At 47.4% G+C, this 23,428-nt stretch overlaps 1 protein-coding gene across 1 annotated transcript in view; it reads left to right on the top strand.

Annotated features, from left to right (window-relative positions):
- SMARCAD1 (SNF2 related chromatin remodeling ATPase with DExD box 1) overlaps window positions 1-23,428 on the top strand; it is a 1,912,998-nt gene that overhangs the window by 927,053 nt on the left and 962,517 nt on the right. Inside the window, exon 10 of the mRNA XM_069630562.1 lies at window positions 2,056-2,258. Within this exon, the coding sequence (XP_069486663.1) occupies window positions 2,056-2,258 (203 nt within the window). The remainder of the gene's footprint in view (window positions 1-2,055; window positions 2,259-23,428) is intronic.

Raw genomic sequence — 23,428 nt, 5'->3', positions numbered from 1 at the left:
GTTATGAGAGAGAAAACCTGTGTTGGCAAAAGTCGAAGGAATACAGAAAGCATATTGAAGTGCACAGGGTTATCGGTTGCTTGACCTTTAATGGGTGGACCATGTGGTCTGACAAATGTGCCTAGACCGAGAGACCCGTATTTGGGAAAAGCCAACGTCAAGAGGTTTGTGTTTGACCACAGTAGTTGAAGTCAATTGAAAGTGAAGAAGCAGAGAAAGCGGAGTAAATTATTGGAAATCCTGGATGACTGAAGATTTGAACTGATAATGGGTTTATTTTAAAGTTAGAAGAGTTGAACTTTTGTTGAATGGATGCCTGAGACATTGTGAACTGTGTTGAACTCTTGGGGAAAGGAACCCTGAGGTCTTTTTGGAACTGTTCTGAAACTTGCGGAAGGGGAAACCCATTTATTGTTTCAGCGCCCTAATGCCTCCGGGTCCAAGGTTTGCACTTTATAAATGTTTTAAAGTAAAGTATAAGCCAAGAGCTGGAAGAAGCTCGGAACTTTATTTTTTAACACTTTTTTCCTTCTGTTGCTGACCTCTCTACACATTGTATACAGTTAGTTGTGAGGGCAAGTATAGGTTTTGGACACAGACTTTTTATTTGAACTTAACTGACAGATTATCCTTAGTTTTCTTTTTAGGTAGGGAAATCCCACTTGAGTGTATAGGGCAATTTAGGCCTTACTCCATCTTGACATATAAGAAAAATAAAGCTTTCGAGTAGAAAGTTGAATCTGTTGTGTGTGTCTTACTTCATGATGCCTTCACATAACATTCAGACAGGCTGGTATATACATGAGGCCAGGCAGAAGCAGTTGATTTGGTTCAACATTTTCCAATAGATGCACCATTTGAGAAACTAATTTGGGCTTGCTCAAGTTACTGACTCTGAAAACCGTATTCTTTGTGGCTGTTATTTCAAAATGGCAGTTGTAGGAGGTTCAACCATTATGCTTTCATCATCTGTTCACTGCTTTTCCATCTAGTAGAGTTGTGCTCAGAGATCACTGCTGAATTTCATGTAAAAGCTGAATATAAAGCTTTGGATATCCTTTTCAAAAGAAAACCTTATGGATTTCTAAATGTGTGTGTGATTCGTACATGCAACAGGAAAGGCTCTTATCAAGCATCACTTGCCATGTTAACCAAATTTAACAGAGTAGTTTGTTTTGGAGAAACATGTCCTCTGGGTGCCCCATGTTCACACTACCAAAGAGAAAGACTGTTCCTTCTGTTTTTTCTAGGGGTGGCCTTGCCTATTTGCCAAGTAGTCACATGTTCTTCATACTATACTTTTGAGACCTTGGGCCTCATTATAAGCATGGCGGTTCGGGAACTACCGTACCGGTAAGCAAGCCAGTACCGTAGTTCTCGGACTGCCATACTAAGAGCTGTGTCGCGGGCACCTGTCAGCCCGATGTTCCCGTTCCCATTGAGCCCTATGGGGCTCAAATGGGAATGGAGACTGACCGGCACCCGGCAATGCAGGAATTACCGGGCCGGCAATGTGGGAATTACCCAGTCATTCCTCATTGATGGGTACAGGAAAAAATGCAACTCCGGTGGCAGTCGTGCCTGTTTTACCTGCACGGCTACTGCCAGGTTTATAATGAGGCCCCTTGTCTTGATTGGTTTCTGAAACCAGACCTGCTTTGGTTGGGCTATGCTGCAGCAACTTCCAACACAGCAGTGTTCTCTTAATTGAACTAATTGTAATATTGTCATCATGGGACTTTCAAAAGTAGAGGAATGTGCGAAGAGGTATTCATTCGAAGGTGTTGCTTAAATGCTTACCCTTGGTTACATTCTTTTTCTGCTGGATAGCATAACTCCTGTCCACTTCATTACCATCCCGGCCCCCTTTTGAGAGCGTTTTGTTTAAAAAATATATATATTTCTACGGAGTATGTAATTCTTTTAGTCCCGGAACATCTTAAAGCTGCATTCATACAAATGCAAATTGTGCAAGTTAATGTTGTGCTACAAAATGTTTGTCAAAGATACCTTCACCTCTAGACTACTAATGTGTGGATTTGTTTTGTTCCCCAGAATTCAAAGCTTTCAAACACAAATGGCCTACCAGATAGTTTTGTTTGGGACTGTAAGACGTTGATCAAGGAAAGAGAAGTAGTTTTGAGACTTATGACCAAATGTGAAAATATTTCGAATAAACTGACTAAACAGGTGACCAAAATCACTGAAGATGGGGAGAGCGGTTGGAGCGTAAAGCCACCTTCTATTCTAAGTGAAAGGTATTCTTTTTGTATTCACTGTACTTATTTACATTACAACATCCTTACATTCATTCTCTACAGCATAATGCCAGCAATCCTACAGAATATTCTTTTTATCTATGGAGGCCATACCCATAAGCCTTGTACATAAACAAAACGGCATTATGCCTTTGTTCACCAAGCAGAATTCTGACACATGTATTACACGATAGAACTATGAGCAGCCTCTAATGCAGGGGTCTACAAACTTTAGCTCTCCTAATGTTTTGGACAATGACTCCCATGATTTATCATTGACTTTACTGGCAACTGCTGATGAGAGTTGTAGTTAAAAACGGCTTGATAACCAAAGGTTGCAGATACTTGCTCTAAAAGAATAATCATCACGAGTGTAAACCCGAGTATCGACTTTGCAAAACTCCATCTTAACTGTGATACAATGGGCAGTCTGATTTTCCTATAAAGGGGCATTTGGGGATTTAAATTACAGGCTAAAATGGTGCTCAGCTCAACAGATGGTTGGAGGGTCTGAAGCTTCATAGAGCAGGCATCCAGGCAAATGGAGGGGGAAAGGACGACATGCAAAGCATCAAGTGGTTCCAGGCATTGGGGTGGAGGGCTGTAGTGGGTGGATACGCAGGGGGAGGGAAGGGCAGGGCCGGGTTGGGTTCCCTAATAAGGCAGCTTCCAAGCCAGAAAGTCAGTCCAAAAGGAGTAAAAAAACACCAGGCATGGGCCAATAGCTTACTCATTCCACAAGTGTCATGTGGTGATGATGGGAGCGTGGTAAAGTGGGTTGCAATGAGCGGTTGTGCTCACCAAGAAGCAGCATGGTGGGGAAAGAATTGCTGAGCAGGAAGCACCAATCTCATAAAACCAGTTCTCCATGTTTTTGAATTAGTAAAACCATGTTCTGCTTTACAGAAAAACATTCACTGATGTCAAGTCCTGAGGAGTATATAGAACTCATCCCTAACCACGGAGGCCAAATGGAGTAGACCCTCCTACCTTGGTTGGCATGGGTTCCTGGTTTGTGCTTAAAGGGTAACACTGAGGCAGCCAATGGGGGGAGAGTTGGGAGAAGTTGTGGATAGCTATTGGGGGGGGGTGGCGTAGGGAAACCGGAAGAGATAGATAACTTGATTCGATAGGGAGTGAGGGAAGGCAAAATTCATCAATACGGTGCTCTTAGCATAGCTCAGCTCTTGTATCCTGATAAACATTAGTACCTGCATTTAATGCTTTCTACAGACCCAATTCCTTATTTAACAGACATAACATGCTTCACTAAGCACATAGAAATGATAGCATGAACAAGCAAGCAAATGAAAGCAACATGAATCATGACTAAATAATTGCATGGACGCTGTGCACAGCCATAAAACAAGCAAGCAAATGAAACCAAACTTAAACATAACTTGCACCATGAAACATAGATGTACCCCTTATGTCTTAGCAAAGAAGCCTAGGACATGACAACCCTGTTACAGAGTTGAAAATCCTAATAACCAACTTAGGAACTATACTTCAGTTTGGTTACATGTGATTTTAACGAATAGAACATTTCTTTATTTTTTTTTATTTTGGGGGTGTGGGGGGTCCCCCCAATCCCCTGTTTCCCTTCATTTATAATCCTACCCAGCCCCCTCTCCACCCGTTTTAACCCCTTATCCCACCACCCATATATATATATTTTTAAAAATTGGGTATTTTTTCGTTACAAATATTATATTAATGTTCGTTGTTTTCTATTTGTTTAAATTACTGCATACCCTTCAGTTCATTATGCACATCGTTGTAATTATCTCAGGCTCAGGGAGCCTCCAAAGGCCAGCCCAAGTGGACTAATGATGTGTCAGAAAACTGGTTCTCAGAGCGAAAGAGCTACTGTGGTGCTCATTCGGTGTGGACCACCACAGTGGCGGTAACAGCCAATGGGGAGTTGCCTGTCAACTTGCCCAGAGCTCCGGAGCATTAGCAGAGCTTCCGAGGCGAGACACGTCATGACTGCGTTCAGCAGGAGCCACCGAAAACTAGGAACTGACCATCTCACCCAAAACCAGGAACGCCGAACAGAACACTGCCACCCTGCCTGTGCCTGAATCAACAGTCTGGCACGGGCATGGGTGGACTTAAGAGGAGTTCTGCATGCCAAATGCATGTCTGGATTCCTGGCTTGCTTCATGGGAAACTTAGTCCCAGCGCTGTCTGCGGCTCCAAAACTGCAAATCTCCAGGGCTTTTTAGCCTGTGCCTGGTGGCTCTGGCCACAGAGGCCCCCATGACCACCTAAAACCCCCACATTCCTAACAACTGACCATAAATTATTAACTATAACATGTCAATAGTAAAAAAAATGTAAAAAGTCAATAACAATTACTAGTGAAAGCTGTTTCCTGCTGATTAAGCGCCTCCAAAAGTAGCCGTCTCATATTATGCTGAACATTGATTCAGTAGAAATTTCAAAGTTTAAACTTTTTGTATATCATTTCAGAAGTGACGTTCGTAGATCTATTGGAATTTTTGTTTGAGCACCGCCTATCTCTCACGTTAACAATAAATTATATCTAAAGATTGTAGCCATCTTAAAATGTGGAAATCTTAAAATAGGTTTCAGTAACGCAATACTTGGGGAAATGTATTCAATAATTCTTATCAGCTCTGTGATGTGTGTAATTATTTCCATGCTGCTATAGTGCATTTTGTCTAATCATTTACTTTTTATAATATAAAATAATCATGTTGCAATTGAAGTTTTCATAAACCCCTCTCCTTCTGCTATAAAAAGGTAATCTACATGAATTTATTGACGTTAATTGCCTTATTTAGAATTTCAAATAGTGAAGGATCAATAGCATGTTTAAGTTTATAATATTAATAAAGGTTTGTATTCAAGGCTGTAATTCTGACCTTATAACCTAAAATGCCAAACATTGAGGTAAGTCAAATATACACCATTTGTAAACCAACTTATTTCTAATGTTGGATCAATTTCTGTTCTGTGTAAAATTGTAAGAATAATCTTCATCTTACAAGCCAGTATGAGAGGATTCCATGAATATCCCCCGTATTCTACAGCCTTTTTTTAAATGTACTTTAAGCAAATATCTCCTAGGAATAGTATTCACTACTTGCTGGTTGGTTTTTTAATTTGAAACCGAACTACGGTATTTTCTCCACTTCCTCGAATCTTTGATTTCTTTTACATGCCAGACTAGATTTACATGTTTTCACTCCCAGATTTTTTTTTTTATTTTGTTCTTATTGTATTTTTTCATTACTTATCCCTGAACACCTCCAGATGGCTCCTATACATTTTAGTAGTTGGGCGATTGCTCTAACGAAAGATTTTAATCCAACCATGGAACTTTGATCAGACCCATCTTAGTAACGTTTATAAACTGTTCAAACAAAGAATCTATATCTGTCAGGTATACATTAAATAATAAAGCGGCTAAAATACAACCTTGTTTAAGAGCCTGCAGAGTCCTGATCTCTTTTGTTACTTCACTTTCCGCATTGTCTGTCTGTATTCTTGCGTTTGTATTTAATATGATCTTAAGGCCCACTAGGATTTCGGATTTTTTTTTTTTTTTTACATTCCTGCCACAGACTATTCTGCCAACCCTGTCATAAGCAGATGAAACATCTAGAAAGGCGATATACAACATTGTTTCTAGTCATTCCCTCTTCTCTCAAACTCTGAATCCATTTACGGTAGTTCCCCACCAATTTTCCTGGGCGACAGTTTACTTTTGATATGATATGGCATTTATAACGCGCCTATACACAAGTGTTTCAAGGTGCAAAGAGGCAAGGGAGGGGAACAAAAGGGAGGACGGACAACAAACCTACTAGGCCAGGTGTCATTCAGATCGCGCAAGTGCGTGTGAAGGGGGCAGGGACAGTGCAGTACATGGCAAAGATAATAACAAAATGTAAGTAGCAGTCAGCATGTAGCGAGTGCATGGATAAGTGCAGACACCGTGTGTCAAGGGCTGGGAGGGGGACTGTAGGGATACAGAAACAGTCCCCAAGGGCGGGGGTTGCCAGGTGGGCAGTGCAGGTGGTGCCGAGATCAGAGGGCGGCAAGTGCAGTTCTAGTTCCGGTTAGGGGGTCAGCAGAGGAGAGAAAGCAGAAGCAAACTGGTTTTGAGGTGCTTCCATAACCGGAGATGGTTCTCCTCAAGTTTGAGGGAGGCAGGGAGGCTGTTCCAGAAGGAGGCACCAGCCGAGGCAAGAGATCTACCACCAACTTGTTGCTTGGAGAAGCGAGTGACCCTGAGGGAGTTGGAGGCGGATGAGCGAAGAGCTCGAGAAGGAAGGTATTCAGGAAGAGAGAACTGAAGGTATTGAGGTCCCAAGCCCCCGAAGGCCTTGTGGACGATGCAGAGGGTTTTGAACTTAATCCTCGCAGCCACTGGGCGCCAGTGCAGAGAATTCAGTCCTGGAGAGATGCGATCCCTGGGCTTGAGGCCAAGGACAAGTCTTGCAGTCCTGTTCCGGATAACTTGCAGAGGGCGGAGAGTAGAAGCAGGCAGATTTAGAAAGAGGCTGTTGCAATAGTCCAGCCTAGAGAGAACCAGAGCTCTGGAGACAGCGAGCTTCTGGGGGAAGGAGAGGAAAGGGAGAATACATCTCAGGAGGAGCAGCTGGTAGTGTGACTTCTTAGAGATGTCAGAGATGTGAGGGGAGAAGGAGAGAGTAGAGTCGAAGATTACCCCAAGGTTTCCAAGGTTTTTAGCCTTGCAGGTGGGAGCAGGAAGAGGGCCAAGAGAGGCCGGCCAGAGAGCTACAGGGAAGGAGGGAGCGGGTGTGCCAATGAGGAGAATCTGTCTTACTGGCATTAAGGCAGAGGTAATAGGCGGCACACCACTCCTGGATAGCAGACAGACAGTCAGAGATAAGGGTGGGAGAGGAGACCACCGAGGGTTGCCTGAAAATGAGCTGGGTGTCATCCGCATAGCACTGAATGTTGGGGCAGATTGCAGCGATGCAGTGGGAAAGGAGTGCCAGGTATTGGTGGAACAGCCAGGGAGAGAGGTTAGACCCCTGGGGGACACCACAGGTAGAGAGAAAGATAGCGGAGAGGAAGGACCCAAGTTGGACCTGGGTGGGCCGGTGAGAGAGGAAAGAAGTCTGCCAAGCCAGAGCCTGTCCAGTGATACCCAGGTTATCACGGAGATGGTTGAGCAGGATGGCATGGTTGATTGTGTCAAAGGCAGAAGAGAGATCAAGCAAGATGGGGACGCAAGGGGTGTTGGAGTCAAAGTTAGAGAGCAGGTCTTCCCGGATGTTCAGAAGAGCAGTTTCCGTGCTTCTGGCAGCTCTGAAGCCAGACTGAGGTTCATGAAGACAACCAACAGATTCAGTGTGGAGATTAAGCTGGGAGATGGCCAATTTCTCCAGGAGCTTGCCCAGGAAGGGAGTGATGGAGATTGGGCGATAGTTAGCCGGGCAGGAGGGGTCGGCAGAGGGTTTCTTAAGAAGAGGCTGCACAAGGGAGTGCTTCAAGGGGGATGGGAAGACTCCAGTGGCGAAGGAGTGATTGCAGAAATCAGCCAGGGCAGGAGCCAGGGAGTCGGTGTGGTCCTTGATAGTTTTGGAGGAACAGGGGTGAACCCGTTTCAACGAGACTTTCATAGATCAGAATTGTCTAGAAACTTTGTCTGCAGTGAAAAGGGGAAAGGCAGAGAAGGAGGGGGGGTGGCTGCAGAAGGGCGAGAGGAAGAGCAGGGAATAGTGGGAGGGAGGCGATAGGAGGAGAGTGAGGACAGGATTTCCTGAGTTTTTGAAATTAAGTGAGAAGCCAGTGCCGTGCAGAGGGCCTGGGAAGGGACAGGAGAGGTAGACACTGCGGCAGGATTGGCCAGTTCCTTGCAGATTTTAAAGAGTTCAGCCGAGTTGTTAGATGCCGCAGAGATGCAGGCTTGGATATGAGCTCTCTTCTTGGTGAGGACGGAGAGCCGGTATTGCCTTTGCAGCAGGCGGCAGGCCAGTTTGTCAGAGGATGAACATGAAGCACGCCATTTCCTCTCGCCCACCCTGCACTTGCGATTTAGGGTGACGAGGTCTGAGTCATACCAGGAGTTAAATTTGGCTTTGGGCTTCAGGCAGATTCTCATGACGGCGGCAAGGATATCACGAGTTTCAGATATAGAAGAGTGGAGCATGGAGAGGGCTGTGTCAGGGTGAGAGTCAGCCAAATGGGGAGGAGGGGGTGAGAAGGTGGCGGCAAAAGCCTCAACTGACACACGCTTCATGGGTCGGATGACCGAGAAGGTAGTGGCAGTGATGGAGGTGGCTTGGCCTGAGGGGTAGGGAGGGTGAGGTGGGAGAATAGGAGAAAGTGATCACTCCAGGAGAGAGGAGTGGAGAGAGGGACAGAGAGAGGAAGGTCTGAGGAGATCAGAGCATCGAGAGTGTGCCCTGCAGAATGAGTCGGGCCAGAGGGGAGAATGCTGATTGGGAGAGTGTCCAACCCAGGCCTCCCTATCGCTGACACCTACAAGGAAACTCTCACAGACATCCTCTTTGTCGTGCCTTCACCTGACTTATGGACCCTTCATATGGTCCCTGTGCTCTCTCCTTTCTCCTCTTCTCCCATTAATGGTGGGACCCGTTGGGACATCGTCCTGGCCTCCTTCCACTCCTCTAAGGTCATAGTTAATGTTTACTCTAATGGGACCGTCTTGGTCCGAGGCCCGCAGGCCATCCTTCACCTTTTTTGATAGATGTTTCTCACGCCTCATCAACTTCCTTTCTTCTCCTGCTGTCCCCCCTCCCCTTTCCTCGGCTACATTGCCTTGCCCCTCCCTCTCTGCCCCCTCTCGGTCTCCTTCCACACCTCCGCAGGGCGTACCTCTGATCTGTACCCCTCCCCGGAAGTCCTTCAAAGATGGCAACCTTCTCCGTATTGCCACTCTTAACTCTTGCTCTGCCGTCAAACATTCCTCTGATATCTGCCGCCTTCTTGAAGAACTTGCCCTTGATGTTCTCGGTCTCACTGAGACATGGTTCATGGCCAGCTCTGTCACCAGCTTTGACACGCTCCTACCTGAAGGCTACAAGATCCTCTCTGCGCTCTGGCCCAACCACTCTGGTGGGGGTGTAGCACTCATCTTCCCTGTGTGGATTCCTGCCTCTGTCACTCCTACGCATGCCGAATCCTCTTTCGAATGCCTCGTCTGCCGGCTCTCTCTCTCTCTCTCCCCAAGCCATTCCCTTACTGTGGCTATCTATCGGCCACCTGGTCTGATTTCTTCCTACCTCTCTGAGTGGGCAGACCTCTCCTCCTCACTCCTGGCCTCAACCTCTCAACTCCTCCTTCTTGGAGACTTCAACATCCACCTGGATGCCTCCTATGTCCACTCTGGACTCTTGCGCGACCTCTGCGACTCTCTCTCGCTCACCATTCTCCCCTCTGGCCTGACTCATTCTGCAGGGCATACTCTCGATGTTCTGATCTCCTCTGACCTTCCCCTCTCTGTCCCCCCTCTCCACTTCGCTCTCCTGGAGTGATCATATTCTCCTATCCTCCCACTTTACCCTCCCTACCCCTCAGGCCAAGCCACCTCCATCACTGCCACCCACCTTCTTGGTCATCCGACCCATGAAGTGCGTGTCAGTTGAGGCTTTCACCACCGCCTTCTCACCCCTTACTCCCCCTTTGGCTGACTCTCACCCTGACACAGCCATCTCTGTGCACCACTCTTCTATATGTGATACTCTTGATATCCTTGCCCCTGTCCTGAGAATCCGCATGAAGCCCAAAGCCAAGTGTAATTCCTGGTATGACTCGGATCTAGTCACCCTGGCCGAGAGGAAATGGCGTGCTTCATGTTCATCCTCTGACAAACTGGCCTGCCGCCTGCTGCAAAGGCAATACCGCCTCTCTCTGTCCTCACAAAGAAGAGAGCTCATATCCAAGCCCGCATCTCTGCGGCATCTAACAACTCGGCTGAACTCTTTAAAATCTGCAAGGAAATGGCCAACCCTGCCACAGTCTCTACCTTTCCTGTACCTTCCCAGGCCCTCTTCACGGCACTGGCCTACCACTTCACTTCTAAAACTCATAACATCCTGTCCTCACGCCTCCTATCACCTCCCTCACTGCTCCTCCTCTGGCCCTTCTGCTGCCACCCCCCCCCCCCTTCTCTGCCTTTCCCCTTTTCTCTGCAGATGAGGTTTCTAGACAAGTCCGATCTATGAAAGTCTTGTCGAAACAGGTTCACCATCAAGGACCACATCGACTCCCTGGCTGATTTCTGCAATCACTCCTTCGCCACTGGAGTCTTCCCATCCCCCCTGAAGCACTCACTTGTGCACCCTCTTCTCAAGAAACCCTCTGCCGACCCGTCCTGCCTGGCTAACTATCGCCCAATCTCCATCACTCACTTCCTGGGCAAGCTCCTGGAGAAACTGGCCATCTCCCAGCTTAATCTCCACACCAAATCTGTTGGTTGTCTTCATGGCCATCAGTCTGGCTTCAGAGCTGCTAGAAGCATGGAAACTGCTCTCCTGAACATCCGTGAAGACCTGCTCTCCAACCTCGACTCCAACAACCTGTGTCCTCATCTTGCGTGATCTCTCTTCTGCTTTTGACACTGTCAACCATGCCATCCTGCTCAACCGTCTTCCTGATAACTTGGGTATCACTGGTCAGGCTCTGGCGTCGCTGACCTCCTTCCTCTCCGACCGACCCTCCCAGGTCCAACTTGGGTCCTTCCTCTCTGATATCTTTTTCTCTACCTGTGGTGTCCCCCAGGGATCTAACCTTTCTCCCTGGCTGTTCAACCAATACCTGGCACTCCTTGCCCACTGCATCGCTGCTCTCTGCCCCAACTTTCAGTGCTATGCGGATGATGCCCAGCTCATTTTCAGGCTACCCTCGGCCTCGTCTTCTCCTACACTCATCTCCGACTGTCTGTCTGCTATCCAGGAGTGGTGTGCCGCCAATGACCTCTGCCTTAATGCCAGTAAGACTGAGATTCTCCTCATTGGCACACCCGCTCCCTCCTTCCCTGCAGCTCTCTGGCCGGCCTCTCTCTGCCATCTTCCTGCTCACACCTGCAAGGCTAAAAACCTCTGGGTCATCTTCGACTCCACACTCTCCTGCTCTCCTCACATCTCTGACGTCTCTAAGAAGTCACATTACCAGCTGCACTTTCTCAGAGGTATTCTTCCTTTCCTCTCCTTCCCCCAGAAGCTCACCGTCTCTAGAGCCCTGGTTCTGTCTAGGCTGGACTATTGCAACAGCCTATATCTAAATTTGCCTGCCCCTACTCTCCGCAACTTACCCAGAACAGGACTGCAAGACTTGTCCTTGGCCTCAATCCCAGGGACCGTATCTCTCCAGGACTGAAATCTCTGCACTGGCTCCCAGTGGTTGCAAGGATTAAGTTCAAAACCATCTGCATTGTCCACAAGGCCTTCTGGGGCGTGGGGCCGCAATATCTTCAACTCTCTCTTCCTAAGTATCTTTCTTCTCGAGCTCTTCGCTCATCCGCCTCCAACTCCCTCAGGGTCAGTCGCTTCTCCAAACAACGAGTTGGTGGTAGATCTCTCTCCTCGGCAGGGGCCTCCCTCTGGAACAGCCTTCCTGCCTCCCAGAAACTTGAGGATAACCACCTCTGTTTCCGGAAGCACCTCAAAACCTTCCTCTTTGCTTCTGCTTTCTCTCCGCCTCTCCCCTGCTGAATTCCTTGCTAAATCCGCTCTCGCTACCTGGCCACCCTTTATGACCTCAGGCCCCGGCCACACCTGCTCTGCCTGCCTGGCATCCCCCGCACCTGGGGACTGTATTCTTTATCCCTACAGAACGGCGATCAAGTTCATCCTCATCTCCGGCCACAGTGGGCAATGAATTGTCAACTTCTACCTCCAAGAGTCAGGCCCAGCGTGACTATCTGCTCTGCAACTGAGGGCACCCAGCCTACCAGAGTCCTCTCAGAGGTCGCCACATGGAGAGTTTCTACTACCGGCCTACAGGCCCAGGGTTCTGGGCCTACCAGAGCCATCTCGGAGTTCGATGCTTTTGATTCGAGTTGCAGGGCTAAGGAGAGCCCTTCCATGTCGGACCCAGCACGTGGCACAGGATCTCAGCGCCCTGTCGATAAGGACGTGGCGCCAGGCCCCAAGATGGTGGCCATCTTGGATTTGGATTCAAGTGTCTCTGGCCCTTCGCCCAAGGAGAGGGACATGTAAGAAGGTTCCAGTCCCCTTCCCTCTGAAAGCGGCGTTGGACCGTATGGCACAGACGGGTGGTCCCTGCAGGGTTTCACCTACCAGTCACAGCCTTGCAGCTATATGCTCCAGACTCCCAGGCGTTTCGATCAGGAAAGGAGGCTCTACACCACTGAGTGCCATGCCCCTCATGATCCGGTGACCGATAAAGCTCTCAAATCTTTTGGCAAGCGCTGCTACCTTAACTCTGGGCTGCATTTGCAGCGGGCCTAGGCCGACGCCCTCCTTGCTGCAGCTAAGCAGAAACTGTGGCTTGAGCTGAAGGAGGTGGGTGTTCCTGCCGACCTCCCTCTGAAGAGACTGGCCTCCTTCATGGTCACCCTGGCTGATGTGCGGCTGTTGCGCAGGACATCATGGCGTCTTCAGTCTCCCACATCGACACAGCCAGCAGAGGGCTATGCCTGTGGTTCAAGCTGCGGCAGACAGCGTGGATGCATGCCACTAAATTCTCTGCCGATGTGCAGGAAAGGATCCTGGATCTTCCTTTTGAGGGGTCGTATCTTTCTCAATCGTCCACCGATGACGAGCTGACCAAAAAGATAATCTCGAAGCAGACCGCCAAGTCGCTCGCCATCTTGACTAAACCAGGGCAGAAGTCCTTTCCTCAGTCCCAGGCCAGGACTGACTTCAAACCCTGCGCTTTCACTGGCTTCAAAGGGTTTCAGTACTGAGACGCACGCAGGCCGGACAAGTCCACCAGCGACCACAGGAGGGAACAGCAGAGGTCTTTGCTCATTTCTTTTTCCCCCTGCCTCCGCGCTCTCCGCAAGTGTTAAGAAGCAATGACGTAACAGTCAGGGGAAAACGGCTCACCTGTAGGGGGCCAGCTTGCTCTCTTTCAGGACAGCTGGATGTGTTATTTCAAGAGTCCCTGGATCCTTTCTAAAGTCTTCACAGGCTCCAGTCTTCCTCTTCCTTTCCCCTACCTTCCTCTCCTCTTTTTCAGATCGGGTCCCCGGCCCTCTTACGGGAGACTTTCTCTAGAGGTGCGTGTTAGGGAGAATTCTCTTATAAGGCTAATTTCCCAAACCTAGTGAGTCCCCCAGCAGCTTTGCTGGATCTTTGGAGTTTGTTTTTTTCTCCTGCTAAGAGTGAGACTCTTTTCCTGCCACTCCTAGGCATGATTCGAGGTATGTCTTTGACTTGGTATGCGTTCATGGGCTATGGGGTAGCCTTTCTACTCCATAGGGTATCATCTGTTTTCCTATGTGTGTTACACAGCACCCTCAGTGCAGTAACACAGTGGTGTCTGTTAGGTAAGATTTCCACAGGGCTGGTAAATCGTCCTTGCCTGGTTCAACTCCAGAACTTTTTGCTTTTCTAGTGAGATATTTTCCATTAATACCTCAGTGAGTGGGAACCTTTTTCCACACTCACCTGTCTTTAACTCTTTTTATGGGCGTCATTTTTAAGACTCTCCATAGTGTCTTTTTAAAGTTATCATGTCTAACAACTTATTGGCAATAAGTGCCTGTTGTTGCTGGGTTGCCCTAGGGGCTCCCCCTTTAACTTTCTTGTGCTAACCTTGAGTGAACAACAGTTCCCAAGGGTAGAAAGGATCTTTGGATCCCTTTTACATTTTATTCTGTGGAACCAGCACACCCTACCTTATGTGGAGTGCTGGGGAGATACAATGTATCCCCTTTCACATTTAAACTGTAACAATTCTGTTACAGTGACAAGCTTACCTTTAATGGCTGGTGGCAGTGATACCTTTTACTAATTTGGTGCACCTTTACCGCGTGCTGTAATCACAGCTGCAGTAAAGGCACCTAAGGGTGCTCATTTTTACCAAAATGGCCCCTGTCTTCTTTTTCTGCCATTTTAGTATTTCTTGTCGTTTCTTGTTCCTTCCCCTGACATCCAGGGCGGGAAAATCCTTTGTTTGAGTTTTGTCTTTGGCGGGAGTCCCCTGGACACCCCACCCAGGCTCCAGTCAGTCTGTAAGCACAGGAAGTGGGGGAGGGGTCCCAAACTTCCCCCTCCTTTGTCTTAGGTCTTCCTTCAACTGGGCCAAATCCCAGTGGGGGGGTTGGCTGTCCTGATTGGACAGCCAAACGCCCCTTTCTTGTAAAATGCGGGGAGAGAATGCAGAGGTTGTGTTGCAGTTACTGATAAATACTGGAAACCTGGGAGCTGAAGTGATGTCGACCACTGGAACCAAAAACCGAAGAGGATGACGAAGGAAAAGCGGCGGGAATGATTTCCAGCGGCCGGAGAGCCTGCTTTGTAACCGGAGCCTGCTGCAGCCCTTCCTTCCGATCGACCTGGGGTCTCCGAAAACGACGACCCGAACCCAGAGCCTGGTGAGACCCACTTAGAGTCAAGACAACCTGCATTTTGAGCCATCCCACGGGTTGCTGCGACCTTGCGTTCTTGCAATACCCCAATACCCTGGGACCTCCTGCCACTGTGCGGTGCACGGTCTTCCGAATTCCGAATCTCCCTGAAACTTCGTGGGCATCTTGGTCTATCTCCAGAGACACGAATCGAGTCCAAAAAGTGCTGGACCTTTTAAACGACGAGAATTCAACCGCGATTTTCTGTCTTCTTCTGTGCTCCTTGAAAAGGCGCCAAACCTGCAGAACCACATTCAGCCGCGAGAGAAATCTTGCCTAGAGCCTTCTTCATCGATCCCTGCTGCAAAGTCCCTTCTGAGGTCTTGTGTTCAGTCTCCAGGACAAGGAATCCAGTGACCGGGTATTTGGCTGCAGTCCCTGAAGTTCTCCTGCTGCAATCTCTTCTTCATTGCTGAGGTACTGTGTTGGCTTGGGTATATACTTACCTTAAGCCTGTTGGGATTTCTGTGTAGTCCTGGGGTGTTTTCTGTGATTGGGAGGTCCCTCGTCCAGTACACCCAGTCCCACTGCTAGAATCCTGCTGGGGTGTCTTCTGTGAAGCCCCTGGACCCTCTTCTAACCCTAGAAGTAAAGTACTCACTTGTTTGCCCAGTTTTCCCAAGGAAACTCTGGCTTTTGCTACTAAAGAACTTATTCTAACACTGCCTGTTGGTCACTAGTCCTAGTGACCCCCCTTCTGCCACTGAGAACACTCATGCTCTAAGGGAAAAGACTTTGAAGGGATTGGGACTTCTGCCTAGAAAAGAAATCAAGTGTTTTTACTTACTTGTAAAGAGTTGGTTGGTAACTGTAATTCTAAGAGTGAACAGTTACAAAAGTTCTTACTGATCTTGGATGTGTGATGCACTATTCTTAAAAGTATGGTTAACATCTTTCCTTCCTTAGCCACTGTTTTGCCAGTCTAAAAGAAAGTAGATGTGAAGGTATTTTACTCTCCTGTGATTAGTTTGTGCCTCTTTACAAAAGTAATATGTTGGTTTCACCAGATTATTCCTGAAGGGTAATTGTATGAGTGTCCTCCAACTGTTGGTATCACCAGGTTAGTCCTGCTAGGATAACTGTATGAGTGTCCCCCAACTGGGTCTTGCTTCCCCTGACTTGCTGCTAGCCTGTCTTTAATAAGTCTACATTAGGTTGTTGCCTACCTAGAATATCTACTCAGTAAAGTGTGACATTGGGCTTTACTTTCCCCTTCATTGTGAAGTTAAATTAAGTGGGTTTTACTTACCTTGTGTTAGCTGTGTGCCATCCAAAACAAGTTACAAGAGTTATTGCTTATCTCAATCTGGGGTTCCCTGATTTCCAAAGCATCTGTAATTGTACATTACATCCATAGGTATTACTCACCTGGTATAACTGTGTGTTATGACAAAAGTAGTTATAGGTTTTTACTGCACCTAGAATAAGTGTTTCACTATTCACCAAAAGTATATTGTCCAGTTGACTGTTTATGTGATTTGTTCCAAGAGTCACTGTACAACTGGAAGGGCCTACTGTCCTTGTATTACCAAAAGTAATCTAAAAATAACCATTGGTCTTTTACTCCCAAAGAATAGGCTTGGCCTATACTAAATGTGTATAACAAGGTTTTGACTTCCCTAGAACTACTGTTAGGTGTTCCAAATAAGGTCTATACTTGGGTCTGTGTACTTTCAAGTATAGTGTTGTGTTATATTGTGATTTCATATAATGTTTCAGTATTTACTTAACCCCTAGATTTATCTGGGCCTACTTGTATTTAAATAAATCCTTTATTTTTATAATACATAGTGTTTCAGTGTTTCTTTGGATCATTTGTATTACAATTTTCACTTGTACTGTATCTACTGCCCTCTCTCCCTCCTAAGATAAGCCTGGCTGCTCTGCCTACGCTACCATGTACTCAGGTGGTACAGTCTTATACTAAGAGTGGAGTCTTGTACTGCCTCAGTTGAATGGTTTTACTAGGCCCTTAACTGGACTTCAGAAAAACTGTCCTAACAGTGTCATAGTGACCCCCAAACATAGACTCCATACCGAGGGAGCACTGTCCAGTCCCCCCTTGTCGAGTTTCTGGCTGGTGGCAGTGGTTACCACACAAAATATTCCACCGGAATATTCTCTATGGGATTTTCCCATTGATTTTAAATGCACCACTTTTTGGTGCAATGTTAAAGATACCGCCGGTTTATTTATTTAATATTAAATCCCCGGTTGGGTCTTTTTGCTAGAACTCTTTTCTAAAATGGTGTTTGTGTCCTGTCTCTGTAACTCTGACCAAGGTCGAGCCCTTTGTTCCACTATTTTGGCGGGCTTCTCCACAGAAGCCCTCGAAGCCCACTCAAATGGTGCCACTCTGTCTGGGTTCCACTTGAGGGGTGGAGGGGGGAATTGGCACCCTGGACTGCGTTGCCTCGGCAACCCAAGTCGCACTCTACTCTGATTGGCCCTGTGGTGAGCCTCCTGGCTCACCACTTAGCATGTGTGATTGACAGCTAGGCTGATGAATGGGGGTTTTTCTACATAAAAGCAGGGCCTTTGGGACTGAAACTTCAGAAGTCACCACAGGACCTGAGAATCCGAAGAGGGAAGAAGCTGAACCATCTGCAACCGACGACACCACCGGTGGCGCCCTGCTGCAAAGAACTCGCCACTTTCCCAACGACAAGAGAAGATCTTCTGCTGGAGAGTCTTCTTCCTTTGAGCTGGTAGGATCAACCAGTTCGCCCTTTTCGCCTTCCAAAGACGTCTCTTGGACGAATCGCCCGTGCCAAGCACCTCGGCGGCAGGATAGCCAAGCTCAACACTTTTGACCGCGAATAAAAGGACCACACCCTTTAATCGGAAACTCCGCGGCTGGTTTCATCCCTGTGCAGTGCAACGACTCCACGTTTCCTCCTCGACGAGATCTTCTCTTCCCCTGGTCGGAACCACGAACTTCAACCACTGCCAGGAACAACTGCCCCCGCTGGAGCGTCCTCTCTCTTTAAGGTACTCTTTTAGGTGCACCAACACATTTCTGGGTGAGAAGCAATCTAGAGAATGCAGTTGTAACAGATTTCGCCCGAGTCAATAGGCCTGTGCCAGTGTCAGTGGTACAAGGCAAGGTGCCCAGGATCAAAATGTTCTAGTAGCTGCAGTCAAGTCTTTGTTTAACGATTCGAAAAGGTGGTTGCAAAAGGTGAAAGACAATGTTAGATGATAGGGGCGGCCAACCCAGTAGGTAAGTAAAGGACTTAAAACACCTTTAGCGATACCCAATGAAACGCGAGGCCTGGCAGAACAATGTACCTTTAAAGTAGAAGAGGCTCCTGCGGTGGCGCTAGTTCCTGGCAGTTCCAGCAGTTCGGGAGATCCAGCAGAGGAAGAGAGGCTCTCATCATGGAGGAAGATTCGAGTTACTGCACTGCCCAGGGATGAAACCAGCCGCGGTGCTGCCAAACGAATACAAGGTATGCTCCTTTAAATTGCGGTCCGGGTGGACGGGTGCCTGGCTATCCGGTCTCCTAGTGCTTGGCACTGGTGATTCGACCAAGGCAGGTCCGGGAAGGCGATTGGTGAACTGGTTGGCCTCACCAGCTCAAGGGAAGAAGACTCTTGCAGAGGAAGATCTTCTCAAGTCGTTGGAGAAAAGTGGTGAGGATCTGCAGCAGGACGTCACCGGTGGTTCAGTCGTTGCAGATGTCTTCAGCTTCTCACGTCTTCGGTTTTAGTTCCAGTGGCAAGGTCTTGTCCTCAGGACCCTGCTTTTATGCAGCAAGACCTAGCTGTCACTCACACAGTGGGGTGGCTCTCCTGGCGGGAGAACCCCCGGCCTATCGGGGCAGAGTGCGACTTGGGTTGCGTAGGCAACCCTGTCCAGGGTGCCTATTCCCCCTCCCATACATCCTGTCTACCCCAGACTCGGTGGCACCGAGAGGAGGGCTTCTGTGCAGAACCCTGCCAAAAGGACGAACAAAGGATCCCTGACCTGGGTTAGGATTATGGAGAAAGACGAGAGAAAGAAATATTATTAAAGTTCTCGCAATAAAAACCTACCGGAGTAAAGTGAATATTAAAATAAACCGGCGTTATGTTAGATTCTGTCATTAAAAGTGGTAGCCTCGAACAATGGGAAAATCCCATAGTGAAATATTTGCGGTCGACTATTTACACTAGTAACCACTGCCACCAGCCAGAAACTTTTGAGAGAGGGACTGTATGGTACCCCCTCAAAAATGAACACTAGGGAAAAACTATTAACCTTTCCCAGTACTTTCATATTAAGATGAGGTGTACTTGTTTAGTTCATAATTATTGACTAGTTAAGTCAATTGGGACTTTACATACCCTGGGAGCCAGTAGTCAGTCCCAGGGTATGTAGTCTGTTTGGGGGTAGCTATGACACCCCTGTGGTACAGCACGGAGGGTGCTGTGTACCACATATGTTAAAAAGATGATTCCTATGATGGTGAGACAAACCCCATAGACCACATGCACACAAGATAGCCTAAAACACACACTAGCAATCTGTCTAAGAGTGGGAAAAAAGTTTCTCACGCTTAGCAGGAGAAAAAAAATAAACCCTTCAAATCCAGCAAAGCTGCTGGGGGACTCTATAGGTAAGGGAAATTAGCCTTAGAAGAGAATTCTCCCTGGCAGACTGCAACCTGCGGAGGGGTAAGCCCTTCCGACACCCTACCCCACAGGTCACCATCACTGCGGACTCCTCACTCGAGGGATGGGGGGCCACCCTGGACAACCACTGCGTCCATGGCACCTGGACCCGGCAGGAGCAGGAGTACCACATCATTAGGTTGGATCTGAAGGCGATCTGGCTGGCACTCAGAGCCTTCCTTCCTGTTATCGTTGGCAAGGTCGTCCTCATTCAGACAGACAACTCGACCAGCATGTTCCATGACAACAAGCAAGGAGGTACTCGGTCCCCTCCACTGTGCAGACTGGCAGTCGGCATGTGGGAGTGGAGAACATCATCTAACTCATGGCGGTCCACCTTCCGGGGTAATCCAACCTGGAGGCGGACAGACTCAGACTGGGAGCGGACAATTAAGAGTGGCAGCTAAACAACCTCGTACTGCAGGAGATCTTCAGCAGATGGAGACACACCCAGGTGGAACTCTTTGGGGAAGCCCACAAGGGGATCTCTTCGCCACCAGTGCCAACCGGAAGTTCGAGAGATTCTGCTCAAGGGAATTTCCTCCGAGGAGCCTTAGGAGACGCATTCATAGTGGATTGGTCATTCCCACTGCTGTACGCGTTTCCTCCAGTCCCCGTCATTCCTCAAGTGTTACGGAGGTTACGATCCCACATGATCGTCATTGCTCCAGATTGGGCCAAGAGATCGTGGTACCCGGACCTTCTAGAAATGTCCATCTGCCCTTCCCTACCGAGAAGATCTGCTCTCGCGTTAGGGGGTCAGGTTCTCCATCCAGAGGTCAGGACTCTCAACCTTCACGCTTGGTATCTGAAAGGTTGAGATATGATGATTGGTACCTCCCGGATGATGTGATGGAGGTGTTGCTTTCGGCCAGAAGGGCAGCAACAAAATCCCTGAACCGTTGCCGTAAGTTTTGCGACTGGTGCAGAGGACAAAATGTTGATCCTTTTCAATGTTCCATTCCTATGGTTTTGTCCTTCTTACTTTCTTTGGCCCACAGGGGCCTTCAAGTGGGTACCAAAATTAAAGGTTGGAGGCGCTGTCTATATTTAAGCGCTCGTCTGAAGAATGCTCTTATTTTAAGATTCCTTTGATTTCTCAATTTCTTAAAGGACTGGCTAATGTGTTCCCACCGCCCCCTTTCCAGGTGCTGGTTTGGGATTTGGATTTGGTTTTGAACTTTTTAATGGGTGCTCCATTTGAACCTTTGCACTCTTGTCCTTTCAGATAATTATCCTTTAAGACAGTGTTCTTGGTTGCGGTTACTTCCACTCGCAGAGTGAGTGAATTGCAGGCAATTTCCCCTAAGCCACCCTTTACTCTGTTCCACAAGGACAGGGTTGTACTAAGGGTATGTCCTTCCTACCTAAGGTAGTTTCTGAATTTCATTTCAGCCAGAAGGTGGTTCTTCCTTCTTTCTATCCTAGGAGAGCTTTGAGCTTTTATATTGCTAGGATGTCCCAGAGTGGACGATCAACTTTTTGTGGGATATGCTGGACACTTATTGGGCCAGGCTGCTACCGAACAGACCTTGTGCAGGTGGATTATTCTCACCATTACTGAATGTTACCGATTGGTGGCTAAGGACCCTCCTGAAGGGCTGCAAGCTAATTCCACTAGTGGCTTGGCTACTTCCACAGCCCGACAACGGGGAGTTCCTATTAGGAATATTTGTGATGCAGCCACATGGGCTTCTAGCCACACCTTTGTTAAACATTATGCCTTTGAAACCAGCCATGGCCAAGACATGGCCTTTGGTAAGGCGATTCGTTATTCCGCTATCTGATTGTTTACTCTAAATTCTTTCCCTCCTCCATTTTCTGGTACTGCTTTGGGAGTCTGTCAAAGATGTGGAATACGTTGGAGGACACAATCCATTCGAAGAACAAGTTACTTACCAACTGGTAACGTTCTTTTGATTGGATGTTCCTCCAACGTATTCCACATCGCCCTCCGAGCCTGCCCCTCTGGAGAATTTCCTATGCTATTGCAGCTTATGTTTCCACAAGGCTATGTGCAGTCAAGCAGGCAGTGAATTGGTGCCACACGTTATGGGGGAAAATCATAAACTGAGGCTACAGGCGCTGTGCGTCCTAATTATAACATCCGGTGACGTCGCCTTCAAGGGAGGCCTTTGAGGGACATCGACCTGATGTTGTCGACGCAGGACGTACTCTGCTGAAAAAGTTTTCGAAAGCGCACAGGTGTGGACATTACATGTCAAAGATGTGGAATACGTTGGAGCAACATCCAATCGAAAGAACGTTACCAGTTGGTAAGTAACTTGTTCATTTACTGACCAAACATGTTTTATTAAGTAATGCCCAACAGCATAACTTGATACTTATGTGTGTTGTCCGTTTGTGCATAGTCATTCATTTCTTGTAATCTTCTTTAATTTGATGTGCATCACATTTTGTATTGGAATATTTTTCTTCTGCTGTATTTGATCACAGATTTGTTTGCATAGGCATTTCAATTTCTTTTTGATTTGATAACAAAATTAAATATCCATTCATCTATTATGTTCATAAAATGTGAGAATTTTTTTAAATGTAGCACTAGGATCGATATGTCTACAAAGAGTCGGCTGGTTGCTGTAAATATGCTTCCGTTTTGTGGACATTCTTCGGATTCCTGGGAAATATATTCTGCCCTTTAACCTTCACAGCCCTTGCATTGAACCACTTTATTACGATCAGAATTGATCACGCTCATGATTCAAGATCTGGGACCAGTCATCATTGTATCTTCAATTTCTGAAAATTCTAAAATCAGTGTATTTCATAAAACCTATAATCCAAGGTATAGTGCAGGGTCCCTTTGTGCCATGTCCAAGAGTTTGAGATATTCCCTTTTAACCTTCCGTTAACCATAGACAATTCACAATGACTCAGTAGTTCAGCCCACATGTGTACCTACTTCTATCCGAAGTTTGCACAAAAGGTTTTAGCAGAGTTATTTCTTTTAAGGTTGACTAGACTATTATTAGCAGATCCAATTTGTTGTGGGCATCCTGCATTTAAATAAACCACTAACACCACATATTTTACTTCTGTAATAACAGGACTCTAAATGTTAACTGTTGTGGCAGGATGACACAGAATCAGAGTCTCAAGGATGGTTCAAGAGTTTTAATTCAAAATGTGTAGGCCGGGTTCAACCCCCTTCCCCTATATCTCTTAGGTTATCTCCGTGGCCCAGGCATCCTAAATGACAGGTTAGTGCTACAGGTAGGTAATCCCTATTGTCTAGTGACTGTACTTATACTACTGGTGTTTTCCCTGAACACAGGCTCACTGTCTCCCATAGGGACTTCCAAGCTTTCCCTGCTTTAACCATAGGTTAGTGTTCTAAGGGGTTCCGGTTTGTGCCTTACTCTTTAAGCCAGTTCACTCACACTCACTAATAGCGCTCCCTTGAGCGTCACTCCTTTTGCTCCTACGTTCAATCCTCTTTCTCCAGCATGGGGTCTGGCATGGATTCACATGCTCATGAATATTCCCCGTCTTCAGGCCGGGAATCCTTGATAGAGAAAAAATCAGTATCAGTTTCGTTTTTGATCTGTCTATCTCAATAGTAACCAATCACTGATCTCTGGGTCATACTGCCCCCAGCCAATGACTGCCCTCTCCCTAAGCCCGCCTCTGGCAGCCATCTTCAGATTTTTACTGCACGCTCAAGTGTTGAGTCCTCGTGATTAGCTCTCGAGCTTTTGCTGCATTTTCGCGCTTTTTCAAAGAGAATTTCAAATTTTTCGGTCAAATAGAGTCTCAAGCTCCACCGTCTCTACATCCGATTAACGGGGATGCGTGTCGGATTTTTCTAAGCCCCTCAAGGGTGAATATTTCGTCGAGTTATGCTTCTTGGAGTATTCCAGAAGATTCTGCGGCCTACCCGAACATGGCCCAGGAGAAAGGAAGCTCGACGTCCCGAAAGCTGTTCAGG

The sequence above is a fragment of the Ambystoma mexicanum genome, chromosome 6q (assembly GCF_040938575.1).
Source record: "Ambystoma mexicanum isolate Mex_15411 chromosome 6q, UKY_AmexF1_1, whole genome shotgun sequence".
In the NCBI taxonomy this organism is placed as follows: Eukaryota; Metazoa; Chordata; class Amphibia; order Caudata; family Ambystomatidae; genus Ambystoma; species Ambystoma mexicanum.
This window is presented reverse-complemented; position numbering and strand designations above follow the sequence as displayed.